We start from the raw sequence: 24,350 nt of genomic DNA, 5'->3' as shown, positions 1-24,350 counted from the left end.
CAGCGGGTCAGGGGGTTAGAATATACCCGCGGTAGGTATGCCTGTCGTAAGAGGCGACTAAAATACCGGATTGGCCTGAAGGTTTAATGTGGCCATATAAATCGTTCCCGAGATGGTCGGGCCAGCACCTTAATGATGCTGTGTTACCGGAGCGTACCGGATCTGTAAACGGCAAAGGACCATCACATCGATCACTCCCTAACCCTTCGGGGAGCAACCGTATCGCTACAACAACAACAACAACATTGCAGAAAAATAAGCTTACGATATAGATAGTCAGGTTCCTTCGTGTGTATCAATTTATGGAGGAAGGACAGTGTTTTGACTTTTAAAAGATTTTCGAAAGAAATGTTTAGCAACCTTTCAGCATGTTGTGATACGTGGTCAAGTCTTTTCAACCCATAAACATATCTAGCAATGTTGTTGTAAACAACATTTAGTTTGTTCTTGCACAGATAGTCACAGTTTGAGTAAATTACACAACCATGGAGTATGGTAGGTATTAAGTACGCTTTAGCCAGAAGTAGTCTTATTTGCAAAGGCGTGAAATACTGTGTTAACCATAGTGTACGAAGCATTCCATACTTTTCCAACCATTCTAAAAATATGGTCTTTCCATGTCAATGTTTTGTTAAAAATTAAACCTAAGTTTTTAGCCGTATCTACGTATTCTATAACGGAATTGTCGAACACTACATTCTCTAAATCATTAGTGGGAGAAGACCTTCTACGAATCACCCTGGCCCAACTTCATTCTGGATACTGTAACAGGTTAAATGAACTCTTACTTGTCCAGAATCAACCTCGACATACGTAATGTATGTACTGCATGCGATGTGTCCGCACATGACACCAACCATCTTTTCAATTGCAGTGTGGAACCTACGCCTCTAACACCTATTTCCCATGGTCCGCCCATGTTGAAACAGCCAGTTTTCTGCGACATCCGTTAGAGGGCTTTGATGACAATTTGTGAGTGGTCGTGTCCATTGGGTGGGGCGAAGCACTGTTAATACAACAACTACAGTGTTATATTAAATAATCGACCGGCTTATGCGCAATAAAATGCTTAGCAGCTTCCGCAACCCAATTTTCAACGTCACCTACGCGAAGGGGTCTCCGTGACAAATATACGTGTATCATACATATATTTAGCCGGCGAGGTTAATGGGGTTGTTACCAGACCTCGATCTCATGCTACTCAATGACTGACAGGTTTGGGGCCCGAGTCTTTTGGTTTTTTGCTGTTACTTCAAAACACTTCTCGAAGGGTAAAAGAAGTGTTGCGCAACCCTTTCAATGAGTTGTCTAAGCAGTCTAAAGCTTTTCCAACCCAATTATCAACATCACCTTTCTGTGGCGAATCCTGTTTATTTCAACCCCCAAGTTCCTGGCCTTAATGTGATATTTTCCGGAACTTAACGGATCTTATCTGGCAAAGTACTATACAAATTGATACAAGTCTCCAAATACTTCGGACAAAGTATTTGTCCTTACAAGAAGGAGGAATCTAATGTGCTAATTTTTTTTCTCTTTGTTCCTAAATAAGAAATCACAAACCCTTGCTGCTCCAGGCCTCAAAACGCCACTTATTATTCTTTTATACTACCAAGACCTTTATTACCGTCAATAATCGAAATTAACGACTATTTCATTCAACAGTTCAAAGTTATGCCCAAGAATCGCCAGGAAAGCTGCGACTGGCATCTCCTTACGTCTAAAAATAAATTTAAAAAAAATAAAATTTCAATCATTCTAAATCGTGTATTGTTATTATTGTTTATTTTTATACAGTCTTGTAGACCTAAATTATTTGTAAAACTTGTATTTTATTCGTTCACTCTACTTGTTCATAATACATTATTCTTAGCTTATGCTGCTTCTTTAGCTAGACGTTCAGCTTTCTCTACCACTTCTTCAATGGGACCGACCATATAGAAAGCGACTTCTGGTAAATGATCGTATTTACCTCCCAAAATTTCACTAAATCCTTTGATGGTTTCTTCCAAAGGAACCAACTTTCCAGCATGTCCGGTAAACACTTCAGCGACCTGGAATGGTTGCGACAAAAAGCGCTGAATCTTACGGGCACGGGCTACTGTAAGTTTATCCTCTTCAGACAACTCGTCCATACCCAAAATTGCAATAATATCTTGAAGTGACTTGTAATCTTGTAAAATCTTCTGTACACCACGTGCAACATTATAATGTTCATTACCAATAATGTTAGGGTCCATGATACGAGATGTGGAATCCAACGGATCGACAGCTGGGTAAATTCCCAACTCGGCAATAGCACGCGACAAAACAGTTGTAGCATCCAAATGAGCGAATGTTGTTGCTGGAGCAGGATCGGTCAAATCGTCAGCTGGCACATATATAGCTTGCACTGAAGTGATAGAACCTTTCTTTGTTGTTGTAATACGCTCTTGCATAGAACCCATATCAGTTGCCAAGGTTGGTTGATAACCCACAGCAGATGGAATACGACCCAACAAAGCTGATACCTCAGAACCAGCTTGAGTGAAACGGAAGATGTTATCAATAAACAACAATACATCTTGTCCTTCTTGATCACGGAAATATTCAGCAACAGTTAAGCCAGTCAATGCAACACGAGCACGAGCGCCTGGGGGTTCGTTCATTTGACCGTATACCAAAGCGACCTTCGATGTCTTATCCTTCAACGAAATTACACCAGATTCAATCATTTCATTGTACAAGTCATTTCCTTCACGTGTACGTTCACCTACACCGGCGAATACTGAGTAGCCACCATGAGCCTTTGCGACATTGTTAATAAGTTCCATAATCAATACGGTCTTACCGACACCAGCACCACCAAACAAACCAATCTTACCTCCCTTGGCATATGGAGCTAGTAAATCCACAACTTTAATGCCAGTTACCAAGATTTCTTGTTCGACAGACATATCAACGAATTCAGGTGCTTCAGCGTGAATTGGTGCAGTTTTGTTTGTTGGAATAGGACCGCGTTCATCAATAGGCTCGCCGATAACGTTGATGATGCGTCCCAAGGTCTCAGCGCCGACAGGAATACGAATTGGATAACCAGTATCTAGAACCTTGTGTCCACGAACCAGACCCTCCGTACCATCCATAGCAATTGTGCGCACAGTATTTTCACCCAAATGCTGAGCAACCTCTAACACTAGTCGAGGAACACGGTTCTCCACCTCCAATGCATTTAAAATTGGTGGTAATTCATCATCGAACTGCACATCCACAACAGCACCAATTACTGCGACAATTTTGCCATTTCCTCCAGCAGCTGCTTTGGCCGCTGCCTTAGCAGCAGCACCTCGGTTTATGGTGTTAAATAAAGACATTACTGACTTTTCAGCCTTCGCAGCACTCCTTAACACGAACATATTTCCTTGAATTCGCCTAGGTCTTATTTAATTTGAAAATTAATTATGCAAGGAAAATCGTGCGGTTTGCGAAAAAGTAGATTATGCAACTTAACCCACGAATAGAGACGACTTATCACAGATACCGAACTAGGGTCACACATTTCGATACCATACTTCACCATATCGATAGTTTTGACGTTCGATAGCGATTTTTTTTATCGAGTATTTCGACCCAAATGTGTCGAATTTTCGGTTGAAGGTAGCGGGCATATATTCAAGGAAAGACCAAATTTTGACTCTCTAATTTAAATTACAAATTTGTTTCGCAAACTAAAACAAATAAGGAAGGCTAAGTTCGGGTTTAACCGACCATTATATACTCAGCGTGAGCTTTAATTGCACATTTAATTTCAGATAAATTACTTTAATACATAACACGTGGCACCACCCGTTTAAAAAAAATGTCTCCCCATTTCCTCTTACATTTAAACTTGATAAGTGGAATATCATTGATTCAAACCTATTTTTCGCTAAGATTTTACTTATTATTTTCGTCTACGACCCTTTTAAAAATCTTTTATATAAAAGTGGGCGTGGTCTTTGACCGATCCCGTCCATTTTTTCTAGAAATATTTCCTGCTATAGGGAAAATTTGTGTACCCAATTTTATTACGATCCGTTAATTTTTCTTCGAGTTATGGCTCCGGAAACAGAAAATTGCTTAGTCATAAAAGGGGCAATGCCACGCCCATTTTTAAAAATTGAAGTTTTTCCCATTTATTGTTATAAATCCACTTTGGAAATGAAATACCATTGATATAAAACTCTGTTTTGCAATGATATAGCTTATTTTATTCTTCCACGGCCCTTTTAACAATATTTTACATAAAAGTGAGCGTGGCCCTTAACCGATTTCGTTAATTTTTCTTCAAAGCATTCCTTATAGCAAAGGCAACCTCTCTGCCGAATTCTGTTATGATAGGTTTAACGATTTTTGATTTATGATTAATAATATTTGTAAAATTGATTTTATCACAAGTGGGCGGTGCTACGCCCATTAAAAAATTTTTTTTTTTAATTTTTATCAAGAGTCTCAATATCAGTCAATGTGTCAAATTTCAACATTCTAGGTGTATTATTTACTAAATAATCAGGTTTTTTGTGTTTTCCAAAATTTTATATATATAAAAAGTCGGCATGGCTATCATCCGATTTCGCTCATTTTCAATACCAATCTATTCTGGGTCCTGATAAGCTCGTGTACCAAATTTGGTGAATATTTATATCTCAATATTTACTCAAGTTATCGTGTTAACGGACAAACGGATACTGATGATTTTGATATATGGAAGTCTATATCTATCTCGATTCCTTTATACCTGTACAACCAACTGTTATCCAAAGTTAATATACTCTGTGTGCAAAGCACGCTGAGTATAAAAAAATGTAACTAGACAATTGCACAATCAAAGTTAGCATTGATCAATTATGTACCGGATTAACATGGATCATATGTGACAGTTGCGTTTAATGTATAGTTTAAAATCGGTCCTGCCACACAAATTTTGTGGAAAGTTAAGCGAGACGAAAAATTGAGAGCTCTACTGTAAAAGTTGAAGCTCTTGTAAAAGCGTTCATTGTAATAAGCCATGGTTGCCCTAACATAGCGAAGGGCATGACAGGGTGTTCGTTGTTGTTGTTGTAGCGACAAGGACACTCCCCGAAGGCCTTGGGGAGTGTTATCGATGATGATGGTACTTTGCCGGATGCAGATCTGGTGCGTTCCGGTACCAAGCCCGTACATCTCGGGAACGAATTGTTATGACCACATGCGACCTTTTTGGCCAAACCTAGATTCATGAGTTCAGAGTCGCCAAAGCCGCGAATGTTACTGAAACAGGATTCGCCACGGATAGGTGAGGTTGACAATTGGGTTTGGAGAAGCTATATATTACGCTGACAACCAGAAAGGGTTGCGCTACACAACCCCTTGAATCTTGTATTTTAGTCGCCTCTTACGACAGGCATACCTACCGTGGGTATATTCTGACCCCCTAACCCGCTGGGGAATCCCTAACCGTATCGCTACAACAACAACAGGGTGTTCGAAGCATTGGTTTCGCTTTAATATTCAAAAGATATTTGTGGAGACACATGTCATCCAGAATATAGAAACACATTACGTACGTGTTTGGGATGGTTGTGAATAAGTAATCGTTTAACATATTACAGTACCCAGATCGAAGTTGAATCAGTGTTACGAGTGTCGCCCTACGAAATCTGCCTTCTCCTACTACGAGTTTCGGGAATTGGACTTTTGAGAACTAGGTTCGCAGGTCATTTATAGGTTTAAGACTTTGTGGACAGATGTCGGCGAGGATGTCTAGGTTTCTAGGTTGAGTATTCAACAGAAATAATTTGTTCAGCATTTCGTTTCTCTCCTTTATGAGGAGTATGCTCGCATCACTGTGCAGATGATGTTCTAGCCGCGCTGTATTGACATGCTTGCAGCTTCCTCCAGTGTGTTTCTTTTAAGCTCGACGACCACATCGAAGATGCACATCATATATGCGGCTGGCCAATTGCTTTATGAGTAGCTACGAGCGTTTCTTTTTCTTTGCCATAATCGCTTCCAGCGAAGGACTTACGACTCTGAACTTTAGGTACAATTGCATCGACATGCTCGTCGAAATGCAGGCCACTATCGAACGTGACACCCAGTTTTGGAAGTGAATGTCAAATATTGCCAACATTTGACACGTCCACGTCCTAAATAAGGTTGCCGAAGACTTGGTCGGTGATAATGCCCACTTTGGCGTGTGATATATTAGAGAAGGCCAGTTTAAAGTGTCTTGGCTCCTTGGTAAGCTTTTTGCCAGACTTAAGTAGTGAAACCACTCTCGCCATCTTCCACTTTCAGAGATGAAAAAGGTGGATAGAAACAAAAAGACAAGCGCCAGATAACTCAATCCATCATTATCAAGGTTTTTTAGCATCAGCATGACTTTCCTATTCGGAACCTATTGCTTTATATGGTTTAGCATGTTTGATTGTTGTTGTTGTTGTAGCCGTGCTTCGCCCCAGCCAACAGACGCGACCAATCACAAATTGTTGTTGTTGTTGTAGCGATAAGGTTGCTCCCCTAAGGCTTTGGGGAGTGTTATCGATGTGATGGTCCTTTGCCGGATACAGATCCGGTACGCTCCGGTAACACAGCTCCATTAAGGTGCTTGCCCGACCACCTCGGGAACGATTTATATGGCCACATTAAACCTTCAGGCCATCCCTCCCTCCCCACCCCCAAGTTCCATGAGGAGCTTGGGGTCGCCAGAGCCTCATCTGTTAGTGAAACGGGATTCGCCGCTGTTGTTGTTGTTGTTGTAGCGATAAGGTTTCTCCCCGAAGGCTTCGGGGAGTGTTATCGATGTGATGGTCCTTTGCCGGATACAGATCCGGTACGCTCCGGTAACACAGCACCATTAAGGTGCTAGCCCGACCATCTCGAGAACGATTTATGTGGCCACATTAAACCTTCAGGCCATCCCTCCCTCCCCACCCCCAAGTTTCATGAGGAGCTTGGGGTCGCCAGAGCCTCGTCTGTTAGTGTAACAGGATTCGCCGCGGATAGGTGAGGTTGACAATTGGGTTTGGATAAGCTGTATATTGCGCTGGCAACCTGAAGGGTTGCACTACACAGCCCCTTGAATCTGGTATTTTAGTCGCCTCGTACGACAGGCATACATACCGCAGGTATATTCTGACCCCCAAACCCGCTGGGGGATTCGCCGCTCGAAGGTGAGGTTGACAGTTGGGTTTGGGAACGATTTATGTGGCCACATTAAACCTTCAGGTCATCCCCTCCCTCAAGATCCATGAGGAGCTTGGGGTCGCCAGAGCCTCGTCTGTTAGTGAAACAGGATTCGCCGCGGATAGGTGAGGTTGACAATTGGATTTGGAGAAGCTATATATTGCGCTGGCAACCTGAAAAGGTTGCGCTACACAACCCCTTGAATCTGGTATTTTACGACAGGCATACCTACCGCGGGTGTATTCTAACCCCCTAACCCGCTGGGTCATCAATATCCTCTAACGGGAGTCCAAGGGAACTTGCAGTTTCAACAGGGGTGACCCATAGTACGAGGGGTGTTAAGAGGCGTTGGTTCCACATTACAATTTAAAAAAAGTTGGTTGCATGTGAGGACACATTGATTCTGGATAGGTAGGAGTTTAACCTGTTACAGTACAGATCGAAGTTGAGCGGGTAAGGGGGTCAGAATATACTCGCGGTAGGTATGCCTGTCGTAAGAGGCGACTAAAATACCAGATTCAAGGGGTGTGTAGCGGAACCCTTCAGGTTGCCAGCGCAATATATAGCTTCTCCAAATCAAATTGTCAACCTCACCTATCCGCGGCGAATCCTGTTTCACTAACAGACGAGGCTCTGGCGACCCCAAGCTCCTCATGGATCTTGAGGGTGGGGAGGGAGGGGGTGGCCTGAAGGTTTAATGTGGCCACATAAATCGTTCCCGAGATGGTCGGGCTAGCACCTTAATGGTGCTGTGGTACCGGAGCGTACCGGATCTGCATCCGGCAAAGGACCATCACATCGATAACACCCCCTAAAGCCTTCGGGGAGCAACCTTATCGCTACAACAACAACAACAAGTTGAGCTAGAGTGACGCGCGTCTCTCTAGGGAGAGTGCGTTCCTCTTCCGCGAGTTCTGGGTATTTTTCTCCTTCTCTGCTTTTATTGGCTATAAATGTGTTATGTTCCGAAACTGGTACTTTCAGGTCGGACTATCTGTTAATTTTGGTAAAAGTCTAGGGGCGGAAGTAGAGTTTTACGCCGATCAATTTATAGGCCGCGGCGGCGGCGTAGGCTCTATTATATATCGGCGGTGGCGGCGTGAGTGGCGCGCCGGCGTACACCGGTGTTCTTATTTTAAAAAGCTTGGTTTTTCTATTTAAAAAAATAATATTCAGGAAAGGTTTTGTTTGTATGTATTGGATTTGTATTTGTATTTTTCACGCATTTAATTTTGATCCCACCCCATTGGTGGACCGGCCAGGGTAATTTTTTATAAGCGCAAACGCAGAAAGGTGTTCTGCGTAAAAATAATATGGATCCCACCCACGGTTTCGGAGGGACCCGTGGTCATTTTTTCGTTTTTCGTTAATGTCTTTTGATTGAGTTAAAAGTTTTATTTTCCGCCTTCGGATTATTGTTGTCGAGGTCAATACGCGTCTTTTGACACCTCTCTCCATATTTATGGATGCGTATTAGCAGTTGACCCCTGTTCTAGACTATTACCTTTATTTTCTGTGACAACTTCGAATTTAATGGGCCATGATGCTGTTGCTGTTGTATGAGTGATAAAGACACTGCCCGAAGATTTTGGGGAGTGATATCGATGTTGATGGTTCTTTGACGGATATAAATCCGGTACGTTCTGGAAACAAGCATCGTTGAGGTACTAGTCCGACTATCTCATGAACGACTGATATGACCACATTAACCCTTCTAAGGTCGCCATATTATCCGTTGGCAAAACGCTTGAAGCTTTGTACTGAATTGAGACCCCTCTCTTATTAATACCGGTGCACCCAAAATACCCCCGCATTCGGTCAAGCCGAGAGGTTGCAGACCACCGCTAGCAGGCACGGTGTTTCCTTTTCTGAAAATAATGTAACTTTGCTTCTCTTTCTCAGATTTTCAGAAGTTTGAGTGTTCATTTCACTAAGAATTTTACTCTGCATAAACGCCACTCGGGCCAGCATCATAGAATTCAATATGGCCAATCGCTATTTTTAATGTTTTGTCCATCACTTTTTAATAATAGTGGAAACTAGATTTTTTATTTTTCGAATTTTATTCATTCACCCCCTATAACGCTGAGTAATTTACATTTTTTCAATACATTTAACTTATTTTATGCTGCTTCCTTAGCTAGACGTTCAGCTTTCTCTACCACTTCTTCAATGGGACCGACCATATAGAAAGCGACTTCTGGTAAATGATCGTATTTGCCTCCCAAAATTTCACTGAATCCTTTGATGGTTTCTTCCAAAGGTACCAACTTTCCAGCATGTCCAGTAAACACTTCAGCGACCTGGAATGGTTGCGACAAAAAGCGCTGAATCTTGCGAGCACGTGCTACTGTAAGTTTATCCTCTTCAGACAACTCGTCCATACCCAAAATTGCAATAATATCTTGAAGTGACTTGTAATCTTGTAAAATCTTCTGTACACCACGTGCAACATTATAATGTTCATTACCAATAATGTTAGGGTCCATGATACGAGATGTGGAATCCAACGGATCGACAGCTGGGTAAATTCCCAACTCGGCAATAGCACGCGACAAAACAGTTGTAGCATCCAAATGAGCGAATGTTGTTGCTGGAGCAGGATCGGTCAAATCGTCAGCTGGCACATATATAGCTTGCACTGAAGTGATAGAACCTTTCTTTGTTGTTGTAATACGCTCTTGCATAGAACCCATATCAGTTGCCAAGGTTGGTTGATAACCCACAGCAGATGGAATACGACCCAACAAAGCTGATACCTCAGAACCAGCTTGAGTGAAACGGAAGATGTTATCAATAAACAACAATACATCTTGTCCTTCTTGATCACGGAAATATTCAGCAACAGTTAAGCCAGTCAATGCAACACGAGCACGAGCGCCTGGGGGTTCGTTCATTTGACCGTATACCAAAGCGACCTTCGATGTCTTATCCTTCAACGAAATTACACCAGATTCAATCATTTCATTGTACAAGTCATTTCCTTCACGTGTACGTTCACCTACACCGGCGAATACTGAGTAGCCACCATGAGCCTTTGCGACATTGTTAATAAGTTCCATAATCAATACGGTCTTACCGACACCAGCACCACCAAACAAACCAATTTTACCTCCCTTGGCATATGGAGCTAGTAAATCCACAACTTTAATACCAGTTACCAAGATTTCTTGTTCGACAGACATATCAACGAATTCAGGTGCTTCAGCATGAATTGGTGCAGTTTTGTTTGTTGGAATAGGGCCGCGTTCATCAATAGGCTCACCGATAACGTTGATGATGCGTCCCAAAGTCTCAGCGCCGACAGGAATACGAATTGGATAGCCAGTATCTAGAACCTTGTGTCCACGAACCAGACCCTCCGTACCATCCATAGCAATTGTGCGCACAGTATTTTCACCCAAATGCTGAGCAACCTCTAACACTAGTCGAGGAACACGGTTCTCCACCTCCAATGCATTTAAAATTGGTGGTAATTCATCATCGAACTGCACATCCACAACAGCACCAATTACTGCGACAATTTTGCCATTTCCTCCAGCAGCTGCTTTGGCCGCTGCCTTAGCAGCAGCACCTCGGTTTATGGTGTTAAATAAAGACATTACTGGCTTTTCAGCCTTCGCAGCACTCCTTAACACGAACATATTTCTTTGAATCCGCCTTTTAGGTAAGTAAAGTAAAAATTTATTATGCAAGGCGAATAATGTGTGATTAGAGAACGTGGGTTATGCAATCTAACCTAGGGAATTATTTTCGATAAAATACTATACTGTATCCATTAGTGTTGGGAACTATCGAATGAAAACTATCGAGTTATTCGATAGTTCACTAATTTTCATTCATTCGATAGTCATTTGAAATTCGTTCATTACTATTTTTTCGAATTACTAGTTTTAGGTATGAATGATTCGTTCACTACTATTTTTTCGAGTTACTAGTTTTAGGTATGAATGATTCGTTCATTACTATTTTTTCGAATTACTAGTTTTAGGCATGAATGATTCGTTCACTACTATTTTTTCGAGTTACTAGTTTTATGTATGAATGATTCGTTCACTACTATTTTTTCGAGTTACTAGTTTTAGGTATGAATGATTCGTTCACTACTATTTTATCGAACTACTAGTTTTTGGTATGAATGATTCGCCTATTACTATTTCTTCGAATCATTCGTTCTATTTAAATTTTTGCTGTGCATATATCAGTGTTAAAAAGATATTAAAATAAATTTAGCATACGTCAACCTAATCGACAAACGTTTTAAGCGTGGTAATTGTTAAATATTTTTAACTGAGGAAGTGATTTTAACGATTTAATTTGTGTAGATATTTATAATGCGGCCTGGATTGAAGAGATCTTCTGTTTGGGAGTTTTTTTTACCAAAAATGGCAATGAAGTTAAATGCCATATATGCAAAAAAATTTTTAAATTTTCTGGCAACACATCAAATTTAAATGACCATCTACGCCGTAAGCATCCGTCTTCCTCAGAACATAGGAATCTAACTTCAGGAGAAATAGCGCCAGTAATTTCAGAAGAGGAACGTAGTTCCACTTCTCTTTCGTCAACTACTGCAGGGAGTGCAGCGCGCAGTTCGTTAACAGTACCTACCGAAGACATTTCCAATAGTGGATGTTTGAGAAGGACTGTTCAAACAAAATTATTTGTTACCAGCACACGTTCTGAGCTCTCAGAGCAAGAAAAAAATAATATTGATGAATCTCTTTTAAAGATGATAACAAAAGACTTGCAGCCGCTTTCCATCGTTGACAATTTAGGATTTGTAGAATATACAAAAAAGCTTCAGCCATTATATTCCTTGCCAAACAGAAAAGTTTTATCAAATACAATGCTACCCTTTAAATACAATGAAGTAAGAAAGAAACTGCATGACTTGCTCAACATTGTAACACATATTTCAGTTACAACTGATATGTGGACTTCTGATAGTCAAAAATCTTTTTTGTCAGTTACTAGTCATTTCGTTCGGTATAACAAAATGATTTCTGCAGTTTTATCAACAAAGGAAATCTTAGGAAATCATACCTCCCAAAATATAGCTACAGAATTGAAGTTAATATTTGATGAGTGGTCCGTTTTTGACAAAATAGTTACTGTAGTAAGTGATAACGGGGCTAATATTAAAAAGGATATAATTGAAATGCTACAGAAGCACCACCTCCCATGTGTAGCGCATACATTAAATCTATGTGTAATTGATGCCGTCAAAGCTGTTCCACAAGTTACTGTGCTCATAAACAAGTGTCGTGCCATAGTCACTTACTTTAACCATAGTTCTCAAGCGACGGAAAAATTAAAAAATATGCAAAAGCAAATGGGCGTTACTGAACTGAGGTTAAAACAAGATGTCCCTACCCGGTGGAATTCCACCCTTATAATGATGGAGCGCATATGCTTGGTAAAAGAACCACTCTCTGCCATAATAACTTCTTTACCAAATGCACCTGATTTCCTCAATTCATCAGAATGGGAAACATTGTTGGACTACACTAATCTTTTCAAGCCCATATAGGCCATGACAACCGAATTGTCAGGAGAAAATTATCCCACGATGTCACTGGTAGTGCCCCTAATCAGAGGTCTTCAATACGCAGTACGAAATCGCAAAATGAAAACTGTAGAGGGAGAAAGTTTGAAGAGCAGATTGTTAGAGGTAGTTTGGAGACGATTAGGGCAGTTGGAGTCTGACAAAATGTTCGCCAAATCATCATTCCTAGATCCTTGGTTTAAAAAAATTGCGTTCGGTAATGAAATTAATGCAAATAATACAACAAAATGGCTAGTGGAAGAAGTAACTTCCCTAATACGGCAACAAAACACAAGTGTTTCTACCAACACCCCAAGAGAAGTATCGGTCGATAAAAGCGAAGTATCTCTCTGGGACCTTCGCGATGAAAAAGTTGCTGAAGCAAAAAAAATTTGTCAAAACGCGCCCAATGTCAATGCAAATATTCAGTTGGAGCAATATCTAAGGCAAAATTTTGTTGATCGCTCAAATAATCCCCTAAACTATTGGAATCGTAGCCAGTCAACATTTCCGGAACTATATATGCTTTCGAAAAAATATTTATGTATACCCGAAACATCGGTTCCGTCAGAACGAGTTTTCTCGAAAGCAGGGCAAATAATTAACGACAGGAGAAACCGACTTAAAGGAGATAAACTGGATATGATAATACTTTTGAACAGCAATTTATACATTGAAGGTATTTTTCATGTCAACTCGATGTACATACTTGTATTATTTACTTTACAATCAATTTTTTTAGGGGTTTAATAACACAATCAGTTGCCATCTCTGCGGCGAAAATTTAATATAGATCCTCATGCACTATCCGATTTTGGCTAGAACAACTATAGCGACTTTTAGTATTTAAGTGCTTGAAATATTTGTTTTATGTTTCTTTTATAAGTGAAATTTAATGTGCAATTTTTATATTAATTAAACGTGACCTGAATTTTGAAAAAAAAAAACAGTAGCTTATGTTTAAGTTAAGGCAATCAATAATGCCTCTGAAACAGATTTGAATAATACAGATAAAAATCCATTTTAAGTAACCTTACTTCCTGTTGTTGTTGTTGTTGTAGAGGCATAAAATCTCCCCACAGGTTTGGGGAGACCAAAAAACTCTGTGGGTTGCGAACCAAGGTCATTTGCATATCATTCATGCGCTTTGCATAACATGTAACAAAGGCATTTAAATTGAATATTTTCATTATTTACTTGAAGCACAATTTACACCATTTTAGTCATATTTAACGTTTTTGTTACGTTCCAATGTAGCGTGATCCAGATACGGATAGAAATTTAACATACAAATGCAACAACAAATTGATCAATATGGTTCACATTGTTGTCGCATTTGCATGTTAAATCTCTAGCCGTATCTGGATCACGTTTCATTGGAACACGACGTTTTTTGTCTTATATAGGTTTGTTCTTTAGCTACCCCGAGGGGTAACTAAAACAATCCAGAAATTGTTCTTTTGGCTTCTGGCAAGCTAAAGAACAAATTAAATGAATGAATGAATGAATGAAAAAATTCGTTCGATAGTTAAAATCATTCAGTAACTAACTATCGATAGTTGAATTCATTCGATAGTTCCCAACACTAGTATCCATAATGGAAGCACTCAATATCGAAATTTATAACTCGATTATTTTGTAACGATACATTTGCGGCTTCAGTAAAGTACTCCATAATGCTCTGTCTAAAATCTTTGTTATTTATCCGCTTTTCGAAAGAATTGATGCATCAAATCATAGAAAATTAAAATATCTTTCGAAATGCTATGTGTATATAGTTTACAAGCTCACACTCGTATGTTAAAATCGAATGTTCATATTTTTTTTTTGTTTCTTCTTTATTAACTTTTTTTTGCTATTTAAAAATATAAACATTTTCAGGTACAATTTACTTATTAGATAGTAATTTGCTTATTAGGAATTGTGAGCTAAAATACTGCTCTAATGTAATCTATTAGCAGTCTTTTAAATACATTAATGATTCTTTCATTTTCGATATTACTTGGTAATGCATTAAATAGTTGTAGGCCTTTGTACATTAAAATATTTTGTGCCTAACAGGCCAACCTAATAAAACCGCACTGCGTTTTTTTAGCGCACGCAAACAACCGGCGTTTTTTGCCTTAACCCAAATAAGCATGCGTGCGTGCGTAACTGAGCTGTCATATCTGTCAAATTTGTTTGTAAAAATATTGACAAGTTCAAATTTAATACGTTTGATTAACAATTTAACAAAGAAAATAAAAGGAGATAATGGAAATTTTAAGTGACACGGAAGACCTTATTTTATTACGGGAAATGTATCAAAGGCAGCATGGACGCAGATGTAGACGCCAATTATTTAAAACTCGGGATGAATTTGGATTCCAAGCGACTGGCTATGATATTCTGAAGCGCAAACATCCAGACCTCTTTTATAAGTCCGTGAGGATGTCTTGCGACCTATTCGAAACATTTTTAAGACTGTTGGAACCATATTTACTAAAGGAATCTCGTAGGCCTGCAATAGATCCAGAGCAGCGTCTTTTTGCTACGCTTTTGTAAGCATATACAAAAATATATTTGCGAATTCGGTAACGTTTTACAAGACGGTGCACCACCTAATTTTTATTGAAAATTATCAAAGGTGGTATCAAAAGGTGCGTCTGTCAAAAGATATGAGCAAAAAATCGGTTCTAATTTTCATGTGGTTGTTGTTTTTTCGTCAGATTTGTTGTACACACTTACACACTAATGCAGAAAGGTGTTCTGCGTGCATTTAGTTTTGATCCCCAAAAGGGTGTCGGACCCACCCAGGGTAATTTTTATAAGCGCGGCCGAAGGCCGCCAACGCAGAAAGGTGTTCTATGCAAAAAAAACTATGGATCAGGTCCCATATTTCGGACCCGCTCTGGGTAATTTTACGGTTTTTTGTGAATAACTTTGGACAGAAAGATTTCCGTTTTCGGATTCTTAAAACGGAGGTCGAGACGTGTCTTTTGATACCACCTTTAGTAACTAACAACCGTTATTTTAAATACTAATGAAATAAAAATTTGAGAATAAATAAATAATATTTTTATTTACTAAAATTCAAAATTTGTACTTATTGTATCTATGTTTATATTTTTTAAGGTTTTACAAACAAATGGCACATCTTTGTTATGTATTTTGTACTTTACGGATATACAGACCCGGTAAAATAATAGCAGTGGTACTTTTTATCATATTTCGTCAATTTATTTCTCTTTTTTATTTTTGATAATTTATGAAAAAACTTTTGTAAATTTTGTCGCAGAAACTATGCAAACCAATCTCAAAAACAGTTCCAAAAAAAATCTAAAGCTCGTATGATTTTTTAATAATCGGGGATTGCCCATATTGCTTTTTTAAATGTATGAAAACATTTATTTGAAATTTTGTCGCAGAAACTATGCAAACCAATCTCAAAAACAGTTCCAAAAAAATTCTAAAGCTCGAGAAAATTCTACGAATATTTCGAAGTTTTCGATTTAGAGCTTTCAGATGTTTGTTGAGTATGCAGCTCTTTAGCCAATTCAATTTTATTTTAATGAAAATTAGGTTTTAAGACGATCGTTTTCTTTCATATAATGAATGATGATATAGAAGAAAATGAGCAACACCATCGACAACAAAATTCTCAAAACTAAACGTTGGCCAATATCGTTTTGAAACTTGCACTTCTTTAAAGTAAAATTGAATTGGCTACAAAGCTGCATACTCAACAAACATCTGAAAGCTCTAAATCGAAAACTTCGGAATATTCGTAGAATTTTTTCGAGCTTTAGAATTTTTTTGGAACTGTTTTTGAGATTGGTTTGCATAGTTTCTGCGACAAAATTTACAAAAGTTTTTTCATAAATTATCAAAAATAAAAAAGAGAAATAAATTGACGAAATATGATAAAAAGACCACTGCTATTATTTTACCGGCGAACAGAAAATAGAATATCAGTCGAAATAGCCCAATAGCCCAATAAATTTTAAGCAACCAACAAAAAATTGTTCACATTTTATGGGCGAAAATCTGAAATACCCTCGAAAAAACTGTCAAAAATTAAGGCGAGTTATGAGAGATCTATAATTTGTACTTTGTTGTACTAAAATTTATTGGGCTACAAAACCACATACTCAAATCAATTCAGTGATAAAAATTGCCACTGCTATTTTTCTTTTCTCAGGTGTATGGATCAGTCGAGAATGATAACTTTTATACTAATTTATAAATTATAATGTTTCAATTTGTTTGAAACAAGTGCTAAGATGTCTGCTTGCAACTCGTCCTTTTGCGATTGAGACAGCCTTGCAAGTTTAGATTTAAGCAAGGAGAAAAATATTTCGTCTTCTTGCGTGTTAGCCGCAGAGTACCTTTCTCACATCTTTATCAAAACGTCTTCAAAAAGGTCATCCACCTTTTTCTTCTTCGGCGGCTCACGAGGTGAAGGGCGTTTGTCTGGCGGCTTAGGAGAATCTACATTGGTAACTGGACTGGAAGTAGAAAAAAAAAAAAATGTAATAAAAGTTTATTATAGGCGTTCAAAGTATATAGCAATTTAAATTTTTGTAAATGATCCCAAATAAGCCTCAAAATTGGAAATTTTTTTGAATGAAAGATTTTCGTGATTGTTACGATATCCGACGGATGCTTTGCGGAGGGATTGCGGATCGATCCGCGACAAACCAAAAACTCAATGATATTTAAAACTGCCCTGGGTTTCGTTATGAAATATTTCATTGAATCACAAAGACAAACGTCTGGACATCGAACTTTCACTTAAATGCTAGAGTACTTTACGTCTGCGATAGACAGCTAAAATACATCCATAAATCTCGGTATCAACAATTCAAAAACGGTAATAAACATTTCATAGGCACAATTATTCCTTTTGATTTTACGCTACCGACATTTTTGAAGGTGTTTTAGCAGTCGATATACTAGTGGAAACATTAGCGACACTCAGGCACAAATATTTACTTTAATATAAAAAATTTTGGTAATTCCTTACAAAAGCATGACACTGCTAATACGCGTCCAAAAATAGTGATGTCAAACGACGCGTCTTGACATCAGTATTAATAATCCGAAGGCGGAAATAAAAATTTTAACTCGTTCAAAAGATATTAACGAAAAACCGAAAAAATACCTGTGGGTACCTCCGAAAACGGGGGTGGCATCCATAGTATTTTTGCGCAGAACAGCTTTCTGCATTGGCGGCCTTCGGCCGCGCTTATAAAAAATTACCCTGGATGGGTCCAACACCGGTTTGGATACCAAAACTATAACCGCGCAAAACAATTTTTTTTGTGGGTACGAAATTACAACAATCACATGAAAATCTCTAGCTTCAACTGCAAATATCTCCGGACACAGATACAATTTTTATTTTCCGCATTCGGATTATTGTTGTCGAGGTCAATACGCGCCTTTTGACACATCTTTCGATATTTTTGGACGCGTATTAACAGCGTCATGCTGTCGTAAAGAATTACCAAAATTTCCTTACCTTCCCTCCTCTGCAGATTCTTCAATAAACTGCATCGTGCTGAACAGCTTCCACTGCTTTCTAAAGCTGGTGCCAGCACCCGACCGCCCTGCATTCTCGGATTTCTCCTTCCTATATCGATCGCACAAAGAACGCCAGCGTGTTTTGCAGTTATAGGCTGAAAAACAATAAAATAATTATTAAAATACAAAAATAAACCACCGCCAGCATTTACTTACCATTGCTGTTGATTGCTTCTGCAACTGCTTCCCATGCTGCATCCTTTGCAGCTTTATTTTTATAAAGCGCGGAGGATTTGTTGTACAAACAAACGTGCGCTTGCACGGCAGTAATAAGCTGCTCATTACAAATCTGAAATAAATCCAAAAAGGTTATAATTTAATAAAAATATATAATTTTTTACGAAAATGAATTCTTACCTCCATTTTAGCACGAAACAAAATTACAATTTGTAAATAAAAACTAAACGTCAGCTGGCAGTAAACGTCAAATCTAAATGTCACGCAAAACAAAAATTGGAAATCGAGTTAGGTTTTCACGCAGAAAATTCAATTTGGGTTGCTCTCATACAAGTTGTATGTGCATGAGACATTTTTGACAGAAAATAACTTGCGTGCGTTTATATTAGGTTAGCCTGTTATTAGACTTATAAAAGTTAATTCTAAAATCATTTTTGTTCCATAAACTGTAGGGTTGCACATCTCCAACATACACAATTTGGCTTGTTAAATAATTTGGTAGCAGATTATACTTCATTTTAAATACAAAAAGTAGAACATTCATGATAGTTCTTTGGTTTATGTTAAGCCATTTCAGGGTATCGAGCATTAATAAACAGCCACTATATATTTCCCGTTGTCCATTTCTGACTTCCAGTGTGAAATTACTAGATTTATTGCCGACTCACAGCTATGACGTTGTCGGAATCCCGATTGTTTTTCCGATATTAGCCGATTATTTTTCATATAGTCTTCTAATTGTTTATGCACCACTTTTTCAAGTATTTTACTTTCGGTCATTAACATATTGATGGACGAAACTATTCAGGATTTAGCGTGTTTTTAACTTTTTTTAATGGTACCTACCACCATTGAAGTTTTCCATTTTTTTGGAAATTCTCCCAGTTCGAATGACGCATTAATAATTTCAAGGAGAATTGGGCCCAGCACATCAAATTCACATCGTATTATTTTTGGGGATATCAAGTTATAGTCTTTCTTGTTATTCATTGCTTTGAGTATACTCTTGAGCTCATTTAATTCTAATTTCTTAAATTTAAATTGTTTATCACAAGGCTTTACATTGTTTATATATGTCACATAGGGTATATTTCTATTCAGCCCTTCAACACTTTCTATAAAAAATTTATTAAGTTCGTAACCGATCTCCAACGGGTTTTTTTAACTCGATGGATTTCACCATAATTTTGCTAATTTCTGTTCTCTCTTCGTTTAGGACAAATTGTTTTATTGTTCTCCACATCGTCTTTTGGTCATTCGATGCATGAACCTTCTTCGAAATGTAACTGTTTCGCGCGTTTTAAAGTTCTTTGGTATACCTATTTCTGTACTGTTTATAGTTCTGCCACTTTGCCTGGGAGTTGCTCCATTTTGCTGATTTATATAATTAAATTTTTCTTTTTTTCATTTCGAGCAGATTAGCATCAAAACACCCATCAAAGTTTCTTTTTTGTGTAACCGTTCTAGGGGTAATCATTTTTTTGATAGGTTCCTTTATTTTTTCACTGAAAATGTTCCCAGATTCGTTAAAAGTATGTACGTCAATTTTCGAATATTTTAGCTTTGCTATCTCTTCAGCAAATAGAATATTGTCAAAGCGGAACTTTTTTATTACTTTCACGAGCTTATTGCATCTTTCCTGCCTTCCTTTTATATTAATTTCAATGGACTCATGACCACTTATTTTATAGTTGGCGTTAACCTTGGCTTCGTCTTTTGAAATATTAGTCAATGCAAACTGCAAGTTGAATCCCAGATTCTGTTGGAAATGAACTGAATAGGCAGCAGTGCGTGAGTTTGCAAAAGAATTTAGACGGAATAATTTGCCTTTGTGTAGATTTCAGAGCTCATCACAGCTCTCCGTTGATGTTCACAAAGAAGTGTATGGAGTACTTAACAGGAAATAGCAGCAAAACTTTATGGGACGTATATATAGTGGAAAGTATTAAGTAATTAAATCCTAATACTGCTTGATTTTGACAGTCAAAACTCTTTTTAGTATTTAATCACAGTATATGTAGCACTGTTGTGATACATGGACTACTTTGAGAGAAATTAGTTGTGGCTTTATAGCTTTTTCGTTTGTATCCCCACAAAATGATGAAAAAAAAAATATTTCAGCTAGATTAAGGTGCGTTTGACCAATATCCGAACATAAGAGTTCAAAGACGGATCCGAAATTCCATCAATAGATGGATGTGTGGTACTTTTCTAAAAATATACGTAAACATTTTCAAAGTGGTTTTGCTGTTGGTGTCTGAATCGATATTTTATATGAGTGTTTTTGTTCCGATTTAAATCTCCGATTATTTTAGTTCGTCACTTGTAATGAGTGTTCAATAGCTACTTATTTGACAAATCCTGTCATTCGACAAGCCGGCTGACATACAAATTATTACATACCGCCATCTACCTCTCGACTTCATATTCGCTTTCAGATGTGTTCACTTCCCTCACAAGACCATGTACAATTTTAGATATTCTCCATTACCGTGCCTCGGTTAAAATTAAGATCTATTTTCGTTTGAGAAAACTGAATTTTGTACATATGTATATAGGTATCATATAACAAAGACACCGGGTTTAAAACACAATACCAGGGACTTAAGTCGATCCCCACCTCAAAAATAGTTTCCAAAACCCACCTGTTGAAATAAAGTGTTTAAGAACGCTGAATACAGAAATTGACCTTTGTATTTGTATTTACTCCCAAGGCATCGAGTCCCGGTAATCCCGAGTATCGCTATTGCCGAGACATTTTTCCATCCCGAAATCCCTGGACAATGTCGGTTATCCAGGGGTTTCGGGACTTTCTCGATATTTTATATTGTATTTTTGAAACTCTAATTCATGTCCCGGTTTTTTATTTTTGAAAGTTCCATTTGAAATCACAGGAAATCCTCCTTTTCTGGTATAGTACTTTTTTTTTAAAGTAACAAATCTCAATTTTCTGATTTCAAAGGAAACATACATTTTTCTATCCGGTGGATCTCGTGGTGTACATTTATAAATGGTGTATGAACGGCCGTCAAGCTGTGGTGGTAGCGCCATCCGCCTACCACACCGAAGACATTGGGTTCTCGCACCGGGCAACATCAAAATTTTAAATTTTTCTAAGTTGAAGAAAGTTTTTCTATGTGGGGTCACCCTTCGGCAGTGATTTGGCAAGCGAGGGTATTTCTGCCATTAAAAGCTTCTTAGTGAAAACTCATTTGCCATGCACATGCCGTTCGGAGTCGGCATACAACATGTATGTAGGTCCCATCCCGAAGTTTTGTAAGAGAAATTAAAGGAGCCGACGCAATTAGGAATATAAGAGCTCCAGAAAGTTCCGAGATATCGGGATTTTAACAAACATAATCGCGCGATTTCGGGATGGAAAAATGGCTCGGGAAAAATGCGGGATCGCCAAAGCTTTGTCATTTGGTAAAATGAACAGGAAATATTAGAAGAGACTATGGGTACCTTAAATTTGCTTCAAAATTTCATACCTTGATATTGTATATCCAAATTTTGAGATAAGGCATCTTATTCTTTCGGTTTTGAGAGTGTGATCTTTTAATTTTCTAAATCTATTGGCTACATTTGTAATTCTATATTCTTGATGCGCCAGTGTTGTACAATTGTAAAGCGCCGGTACACATCTAACGCTAACGGAAGAAAAACTTAAAAACAAATCATATTCAACTCAGCACTAATTCTTACCAAAATCATATTGACGCTGCTATTCAGTTCATATTAAATTATAGCATAAGCATTTTTTTCGTCATTCTTAGTTTTAGTTGTTTATAACTTCTTAACTATGCTGTATAAAAATATCCCTTGCATGTTTGATTATAAAAATTTAAAATTCTCTAATGATAAATGCTCAGCATCTTTATTTATTTTCGCACGTGTGTCTTCGGATATTATTGGCACCACAGCGTCATCCATATCATCATTTGGACTATCATCGAGCACGCATAAGAGTCCATCATCTTCATAGGTGGGAAAGAAATACTCTGGTTTATCCCATTGCTTTTTAGTGCCACAACCAAAATGTTCTTCTGTTTTCATATGTTGCAGCAATGCATCCTATCGATATAGTATGTATATTGCAAATAATACAATAAATTAAACGTTAACATTACTCACTTGATGCTCACAACGTAGATTACATGTGACACAACGAAATAGACATATTTGGCGTCTTACATAGTTAACCACTTTAATTTTTTGATAAAAATTTAATCCATCCAGTACTGCTTGAAAGTTCATGCCATGTATTTCTAACATATGTGCTTTTAAAGCATCATAGAATTCTTCTTGATGCTTACAAAACAGACAATTAAGCGGTGACATTTTTCCCATATCATCATCCCAATCAGACCAATCTGAATCACTCTCATCACTTTGATTGCGCACTGCAAAACGACGTTCAAAATCCCCTTCTGGTGATGTTGCCAGTTCAGGTGAACGCATTTCTGATGCCGATGCTTCGATCTGCAACTTGCGTTGATTTGTTACTTTCTTTTTATTACAAATTTTTGGTTTATAATGTTGTTGTGGTTTTGCTTTTTCACTACGATAATTCAGTAAAAAGAAACGATCATAATTACTATTGTTTGGATTAATACGTTTATGTGCTTTCTTGCGCATATGTTCTTTGAGTACCGCACGATCTTTGAAAACTTTTTCACAGTAGAGGCAAACTAAATTCTCGAGATTGTATTGCACTTTTGCAAGTAATTCATCAATATATACCAAATTTTCGGGTTTACCCAATTGTAAGAAGTGCTTATTGAAAAGATGTTCAAGATAATCAGAACGCAAACCAGTGACTACATCACGACAGTAAAGGCACTCTTTGGTGAAATTACGATCGGTGCGTTCGTATTGATGCTGTGCGAGTGCAAGTTCTAAACGTTTTTGCTTTAGCTTTTGACGCAATTCATAATCCTTAGGTAATATATCACAGAGCAAATAGTATCTTTCATTTTTTGCAGGTGTTCCATCTGGCAATTGATCTAAGAGCATTGTGGTGCAAAATTCTTCCAATTCATGATCTATGAAAGATGAAGTTTATTTATTTATATTAATTTGTGTATCTTATACTCAAACCTGTGAAGTCCTTTTGCCAATATTTTAAATATTCGTCTAGCAGTGCAATATCTTCGACATCGCCAATCACTAAGCGGTGTTCCATAAACAAGTGTGCGAGATAATCATCTCTTTCTGTTGGAAATTTATAAACAATAGTGCATTTGACGCATTGTAATGGTTTTGGCTCGGTGTTGTTTGTAGACCGCTGTGTCCCGATTTGATTGAACATGAGCGATGGCAGTACTTCGTTCTCATAATTTATTCCGTCCATTTTTTTAAATATCTGAAGCAAATAACCAAATTTTTGAGGTTTGTTTGAAACGACACAGAAGTGTTGCACAAATTAATCAAAATCAGCTGATACGTATTCACAATAGTCGAAACGCGGTTACCATATCCCAATAACCCTACAAGAAACGCTGATAGTTTTACTACCCTGCAAAAACGCTCCACGTCATTTTACTAGTCATTTTACGGTCATTGTGACTTTCTGCAGCGGTTATATTCATAGTCACGTTTGCATGGGCGTGATGAACTTTTGTGACCAAATTTTGCGTTTCGTTCCTATTAATGTGATCGTGCATTCCGCTCCCACTTATAGGATGTGAGCATAGCACTGTGCTGCTCACACACGTCACTATGCTCGTCAAATGGCGGTAATTTTTCCGTCATTTCACTCTACATTTTCGAGTCATTTGACAATCAATTTTACTGCGGTTTTACCATTTATATAACCGCCATATAACGTGAATTTTACCTGCAGATTTACTTTACCTGGAGCAGCCATATGAATAAA

The 24,350-nt window shown here is 38.0% G+C and overlaps 4 protein-coding genes across 5 annotated transcripts; all 4 read right to left on the bottom strand.

Annotated features, from left to right (window-relative positions):
- Positions 1-1,744: 1,744 nt before the first annotated feature.
- On the bottom strand, positions 1,745-3,513 carry LOC137243752 (ATP synthase subunit beta, mitochondrial). Its single transcript, XM_067771823.1, has one exon. It carries the CDS (start codon positions 3,390-3,392, stop codon positions 1,872-1,874), a length of 1,521 nt encoding a protein of 506 aa, XP_067627924.1. The 5' UTR covers positions 3,393-3,513; the 3' UTR covers positions 1,745-1,871.
- Positions 3,514-9,180: 5,667 nt separating this feature from the next.
- LOC137243751 (ATP synthase subunit beta, mitochondrial-like) lies at positions 9,181-10,943 on the bottom strand. The gene has a single exon (XM_067771822.1). It carries the CDS (start codon positions 10,824-10,826, stop codon positions 9,306-9,308), a length of 1,521 nt encoding a protein of 506 aa, XP_067627923.1. The 5' UTR covers positions 10,827-10,943; the 3' UTR covers positions 9,181-9,305.
- Positions 10,944-16,147: 5,204 nt separating this feature from the next.
- On the bottom strand, positions 16,148-19,165 carry LOC137246381 (transcription factor Adf-1-like). Its single transcript, XM_067777474.1, has 4 exons — positions 18,653-19,165; positions 18,452-18,584; positions 18,234-18,390; positions 16,148-17,217 (listed from the first exon to the last, which is right to left on the bottom strand). Exons 1-4 carry the CDS (start codon positions 18,656-18,658, stop codon positions 17,103-17,105), a joined length of 411 nt encoding a protein of 136 aa, XP_067633575.1. The 5' UTR covers positions 18,659-19,165; the 3' UTR covers positions 16,148-17,102.
- Positions 19,166-21,985: 2,820 nt separating this feature from the next.
- On the bottom strand, positions 21,986-23,884 carry LOC137246380 (zinc finger protein 277). 2 transcript variants are annotated; one of them, XR_010951460.1, is made up of 4 exons: positions 23,573-23,884; positions 22,607-23,517; positions 22,178-22,546; positions 21,986-22,122 (listed from the first exon to the last, which is right to left on the bottom strand). XR_010951460.1 is itself a non-coding variant. In XM_067777473.1 (3 exons), exons 1-3 carry the CDS (start codon positions 23,823-23,825, stop codon positions 22,307-22,309), a joined length of 1,404 nt encoding a protein of 467 aa, XP_067633574.1. In that variant the 5' UTR covers positions 23,826-23,884; the 3' UTR covers positions 22,030-22,306. The 2 variants fall into 2 exon arrangements, 1 of the variants encoding a protein (XP_067633574.1); XM_067777473.1 differs by having other exon boundaries at positions 22,030-22,546.
- Positions 23,885-24,350: the final 466 nt, after the last annotated feature.

The sequence above is a fragment of the Eurosta solidaginis genome, chromosome 3 (genome assembly GCF_040869045.1).
Source record: "Eurosta solidaginis isolate ZX-2024a chromosome 3, ASM4086904v1, whole genome shotgun sequence".
Taxonomy (NCBI): Eukaryota; Metazoa; Arthropoda; class Insecta; order Diptera; family Tephritidae; genus Eurosta; species Eurosta solidaginis.
The sequence above is the reverse complement of the archived record's forward strand: the minus strand, read 5'-3'. Positions and strand labels throughout refer to the sequence as shown.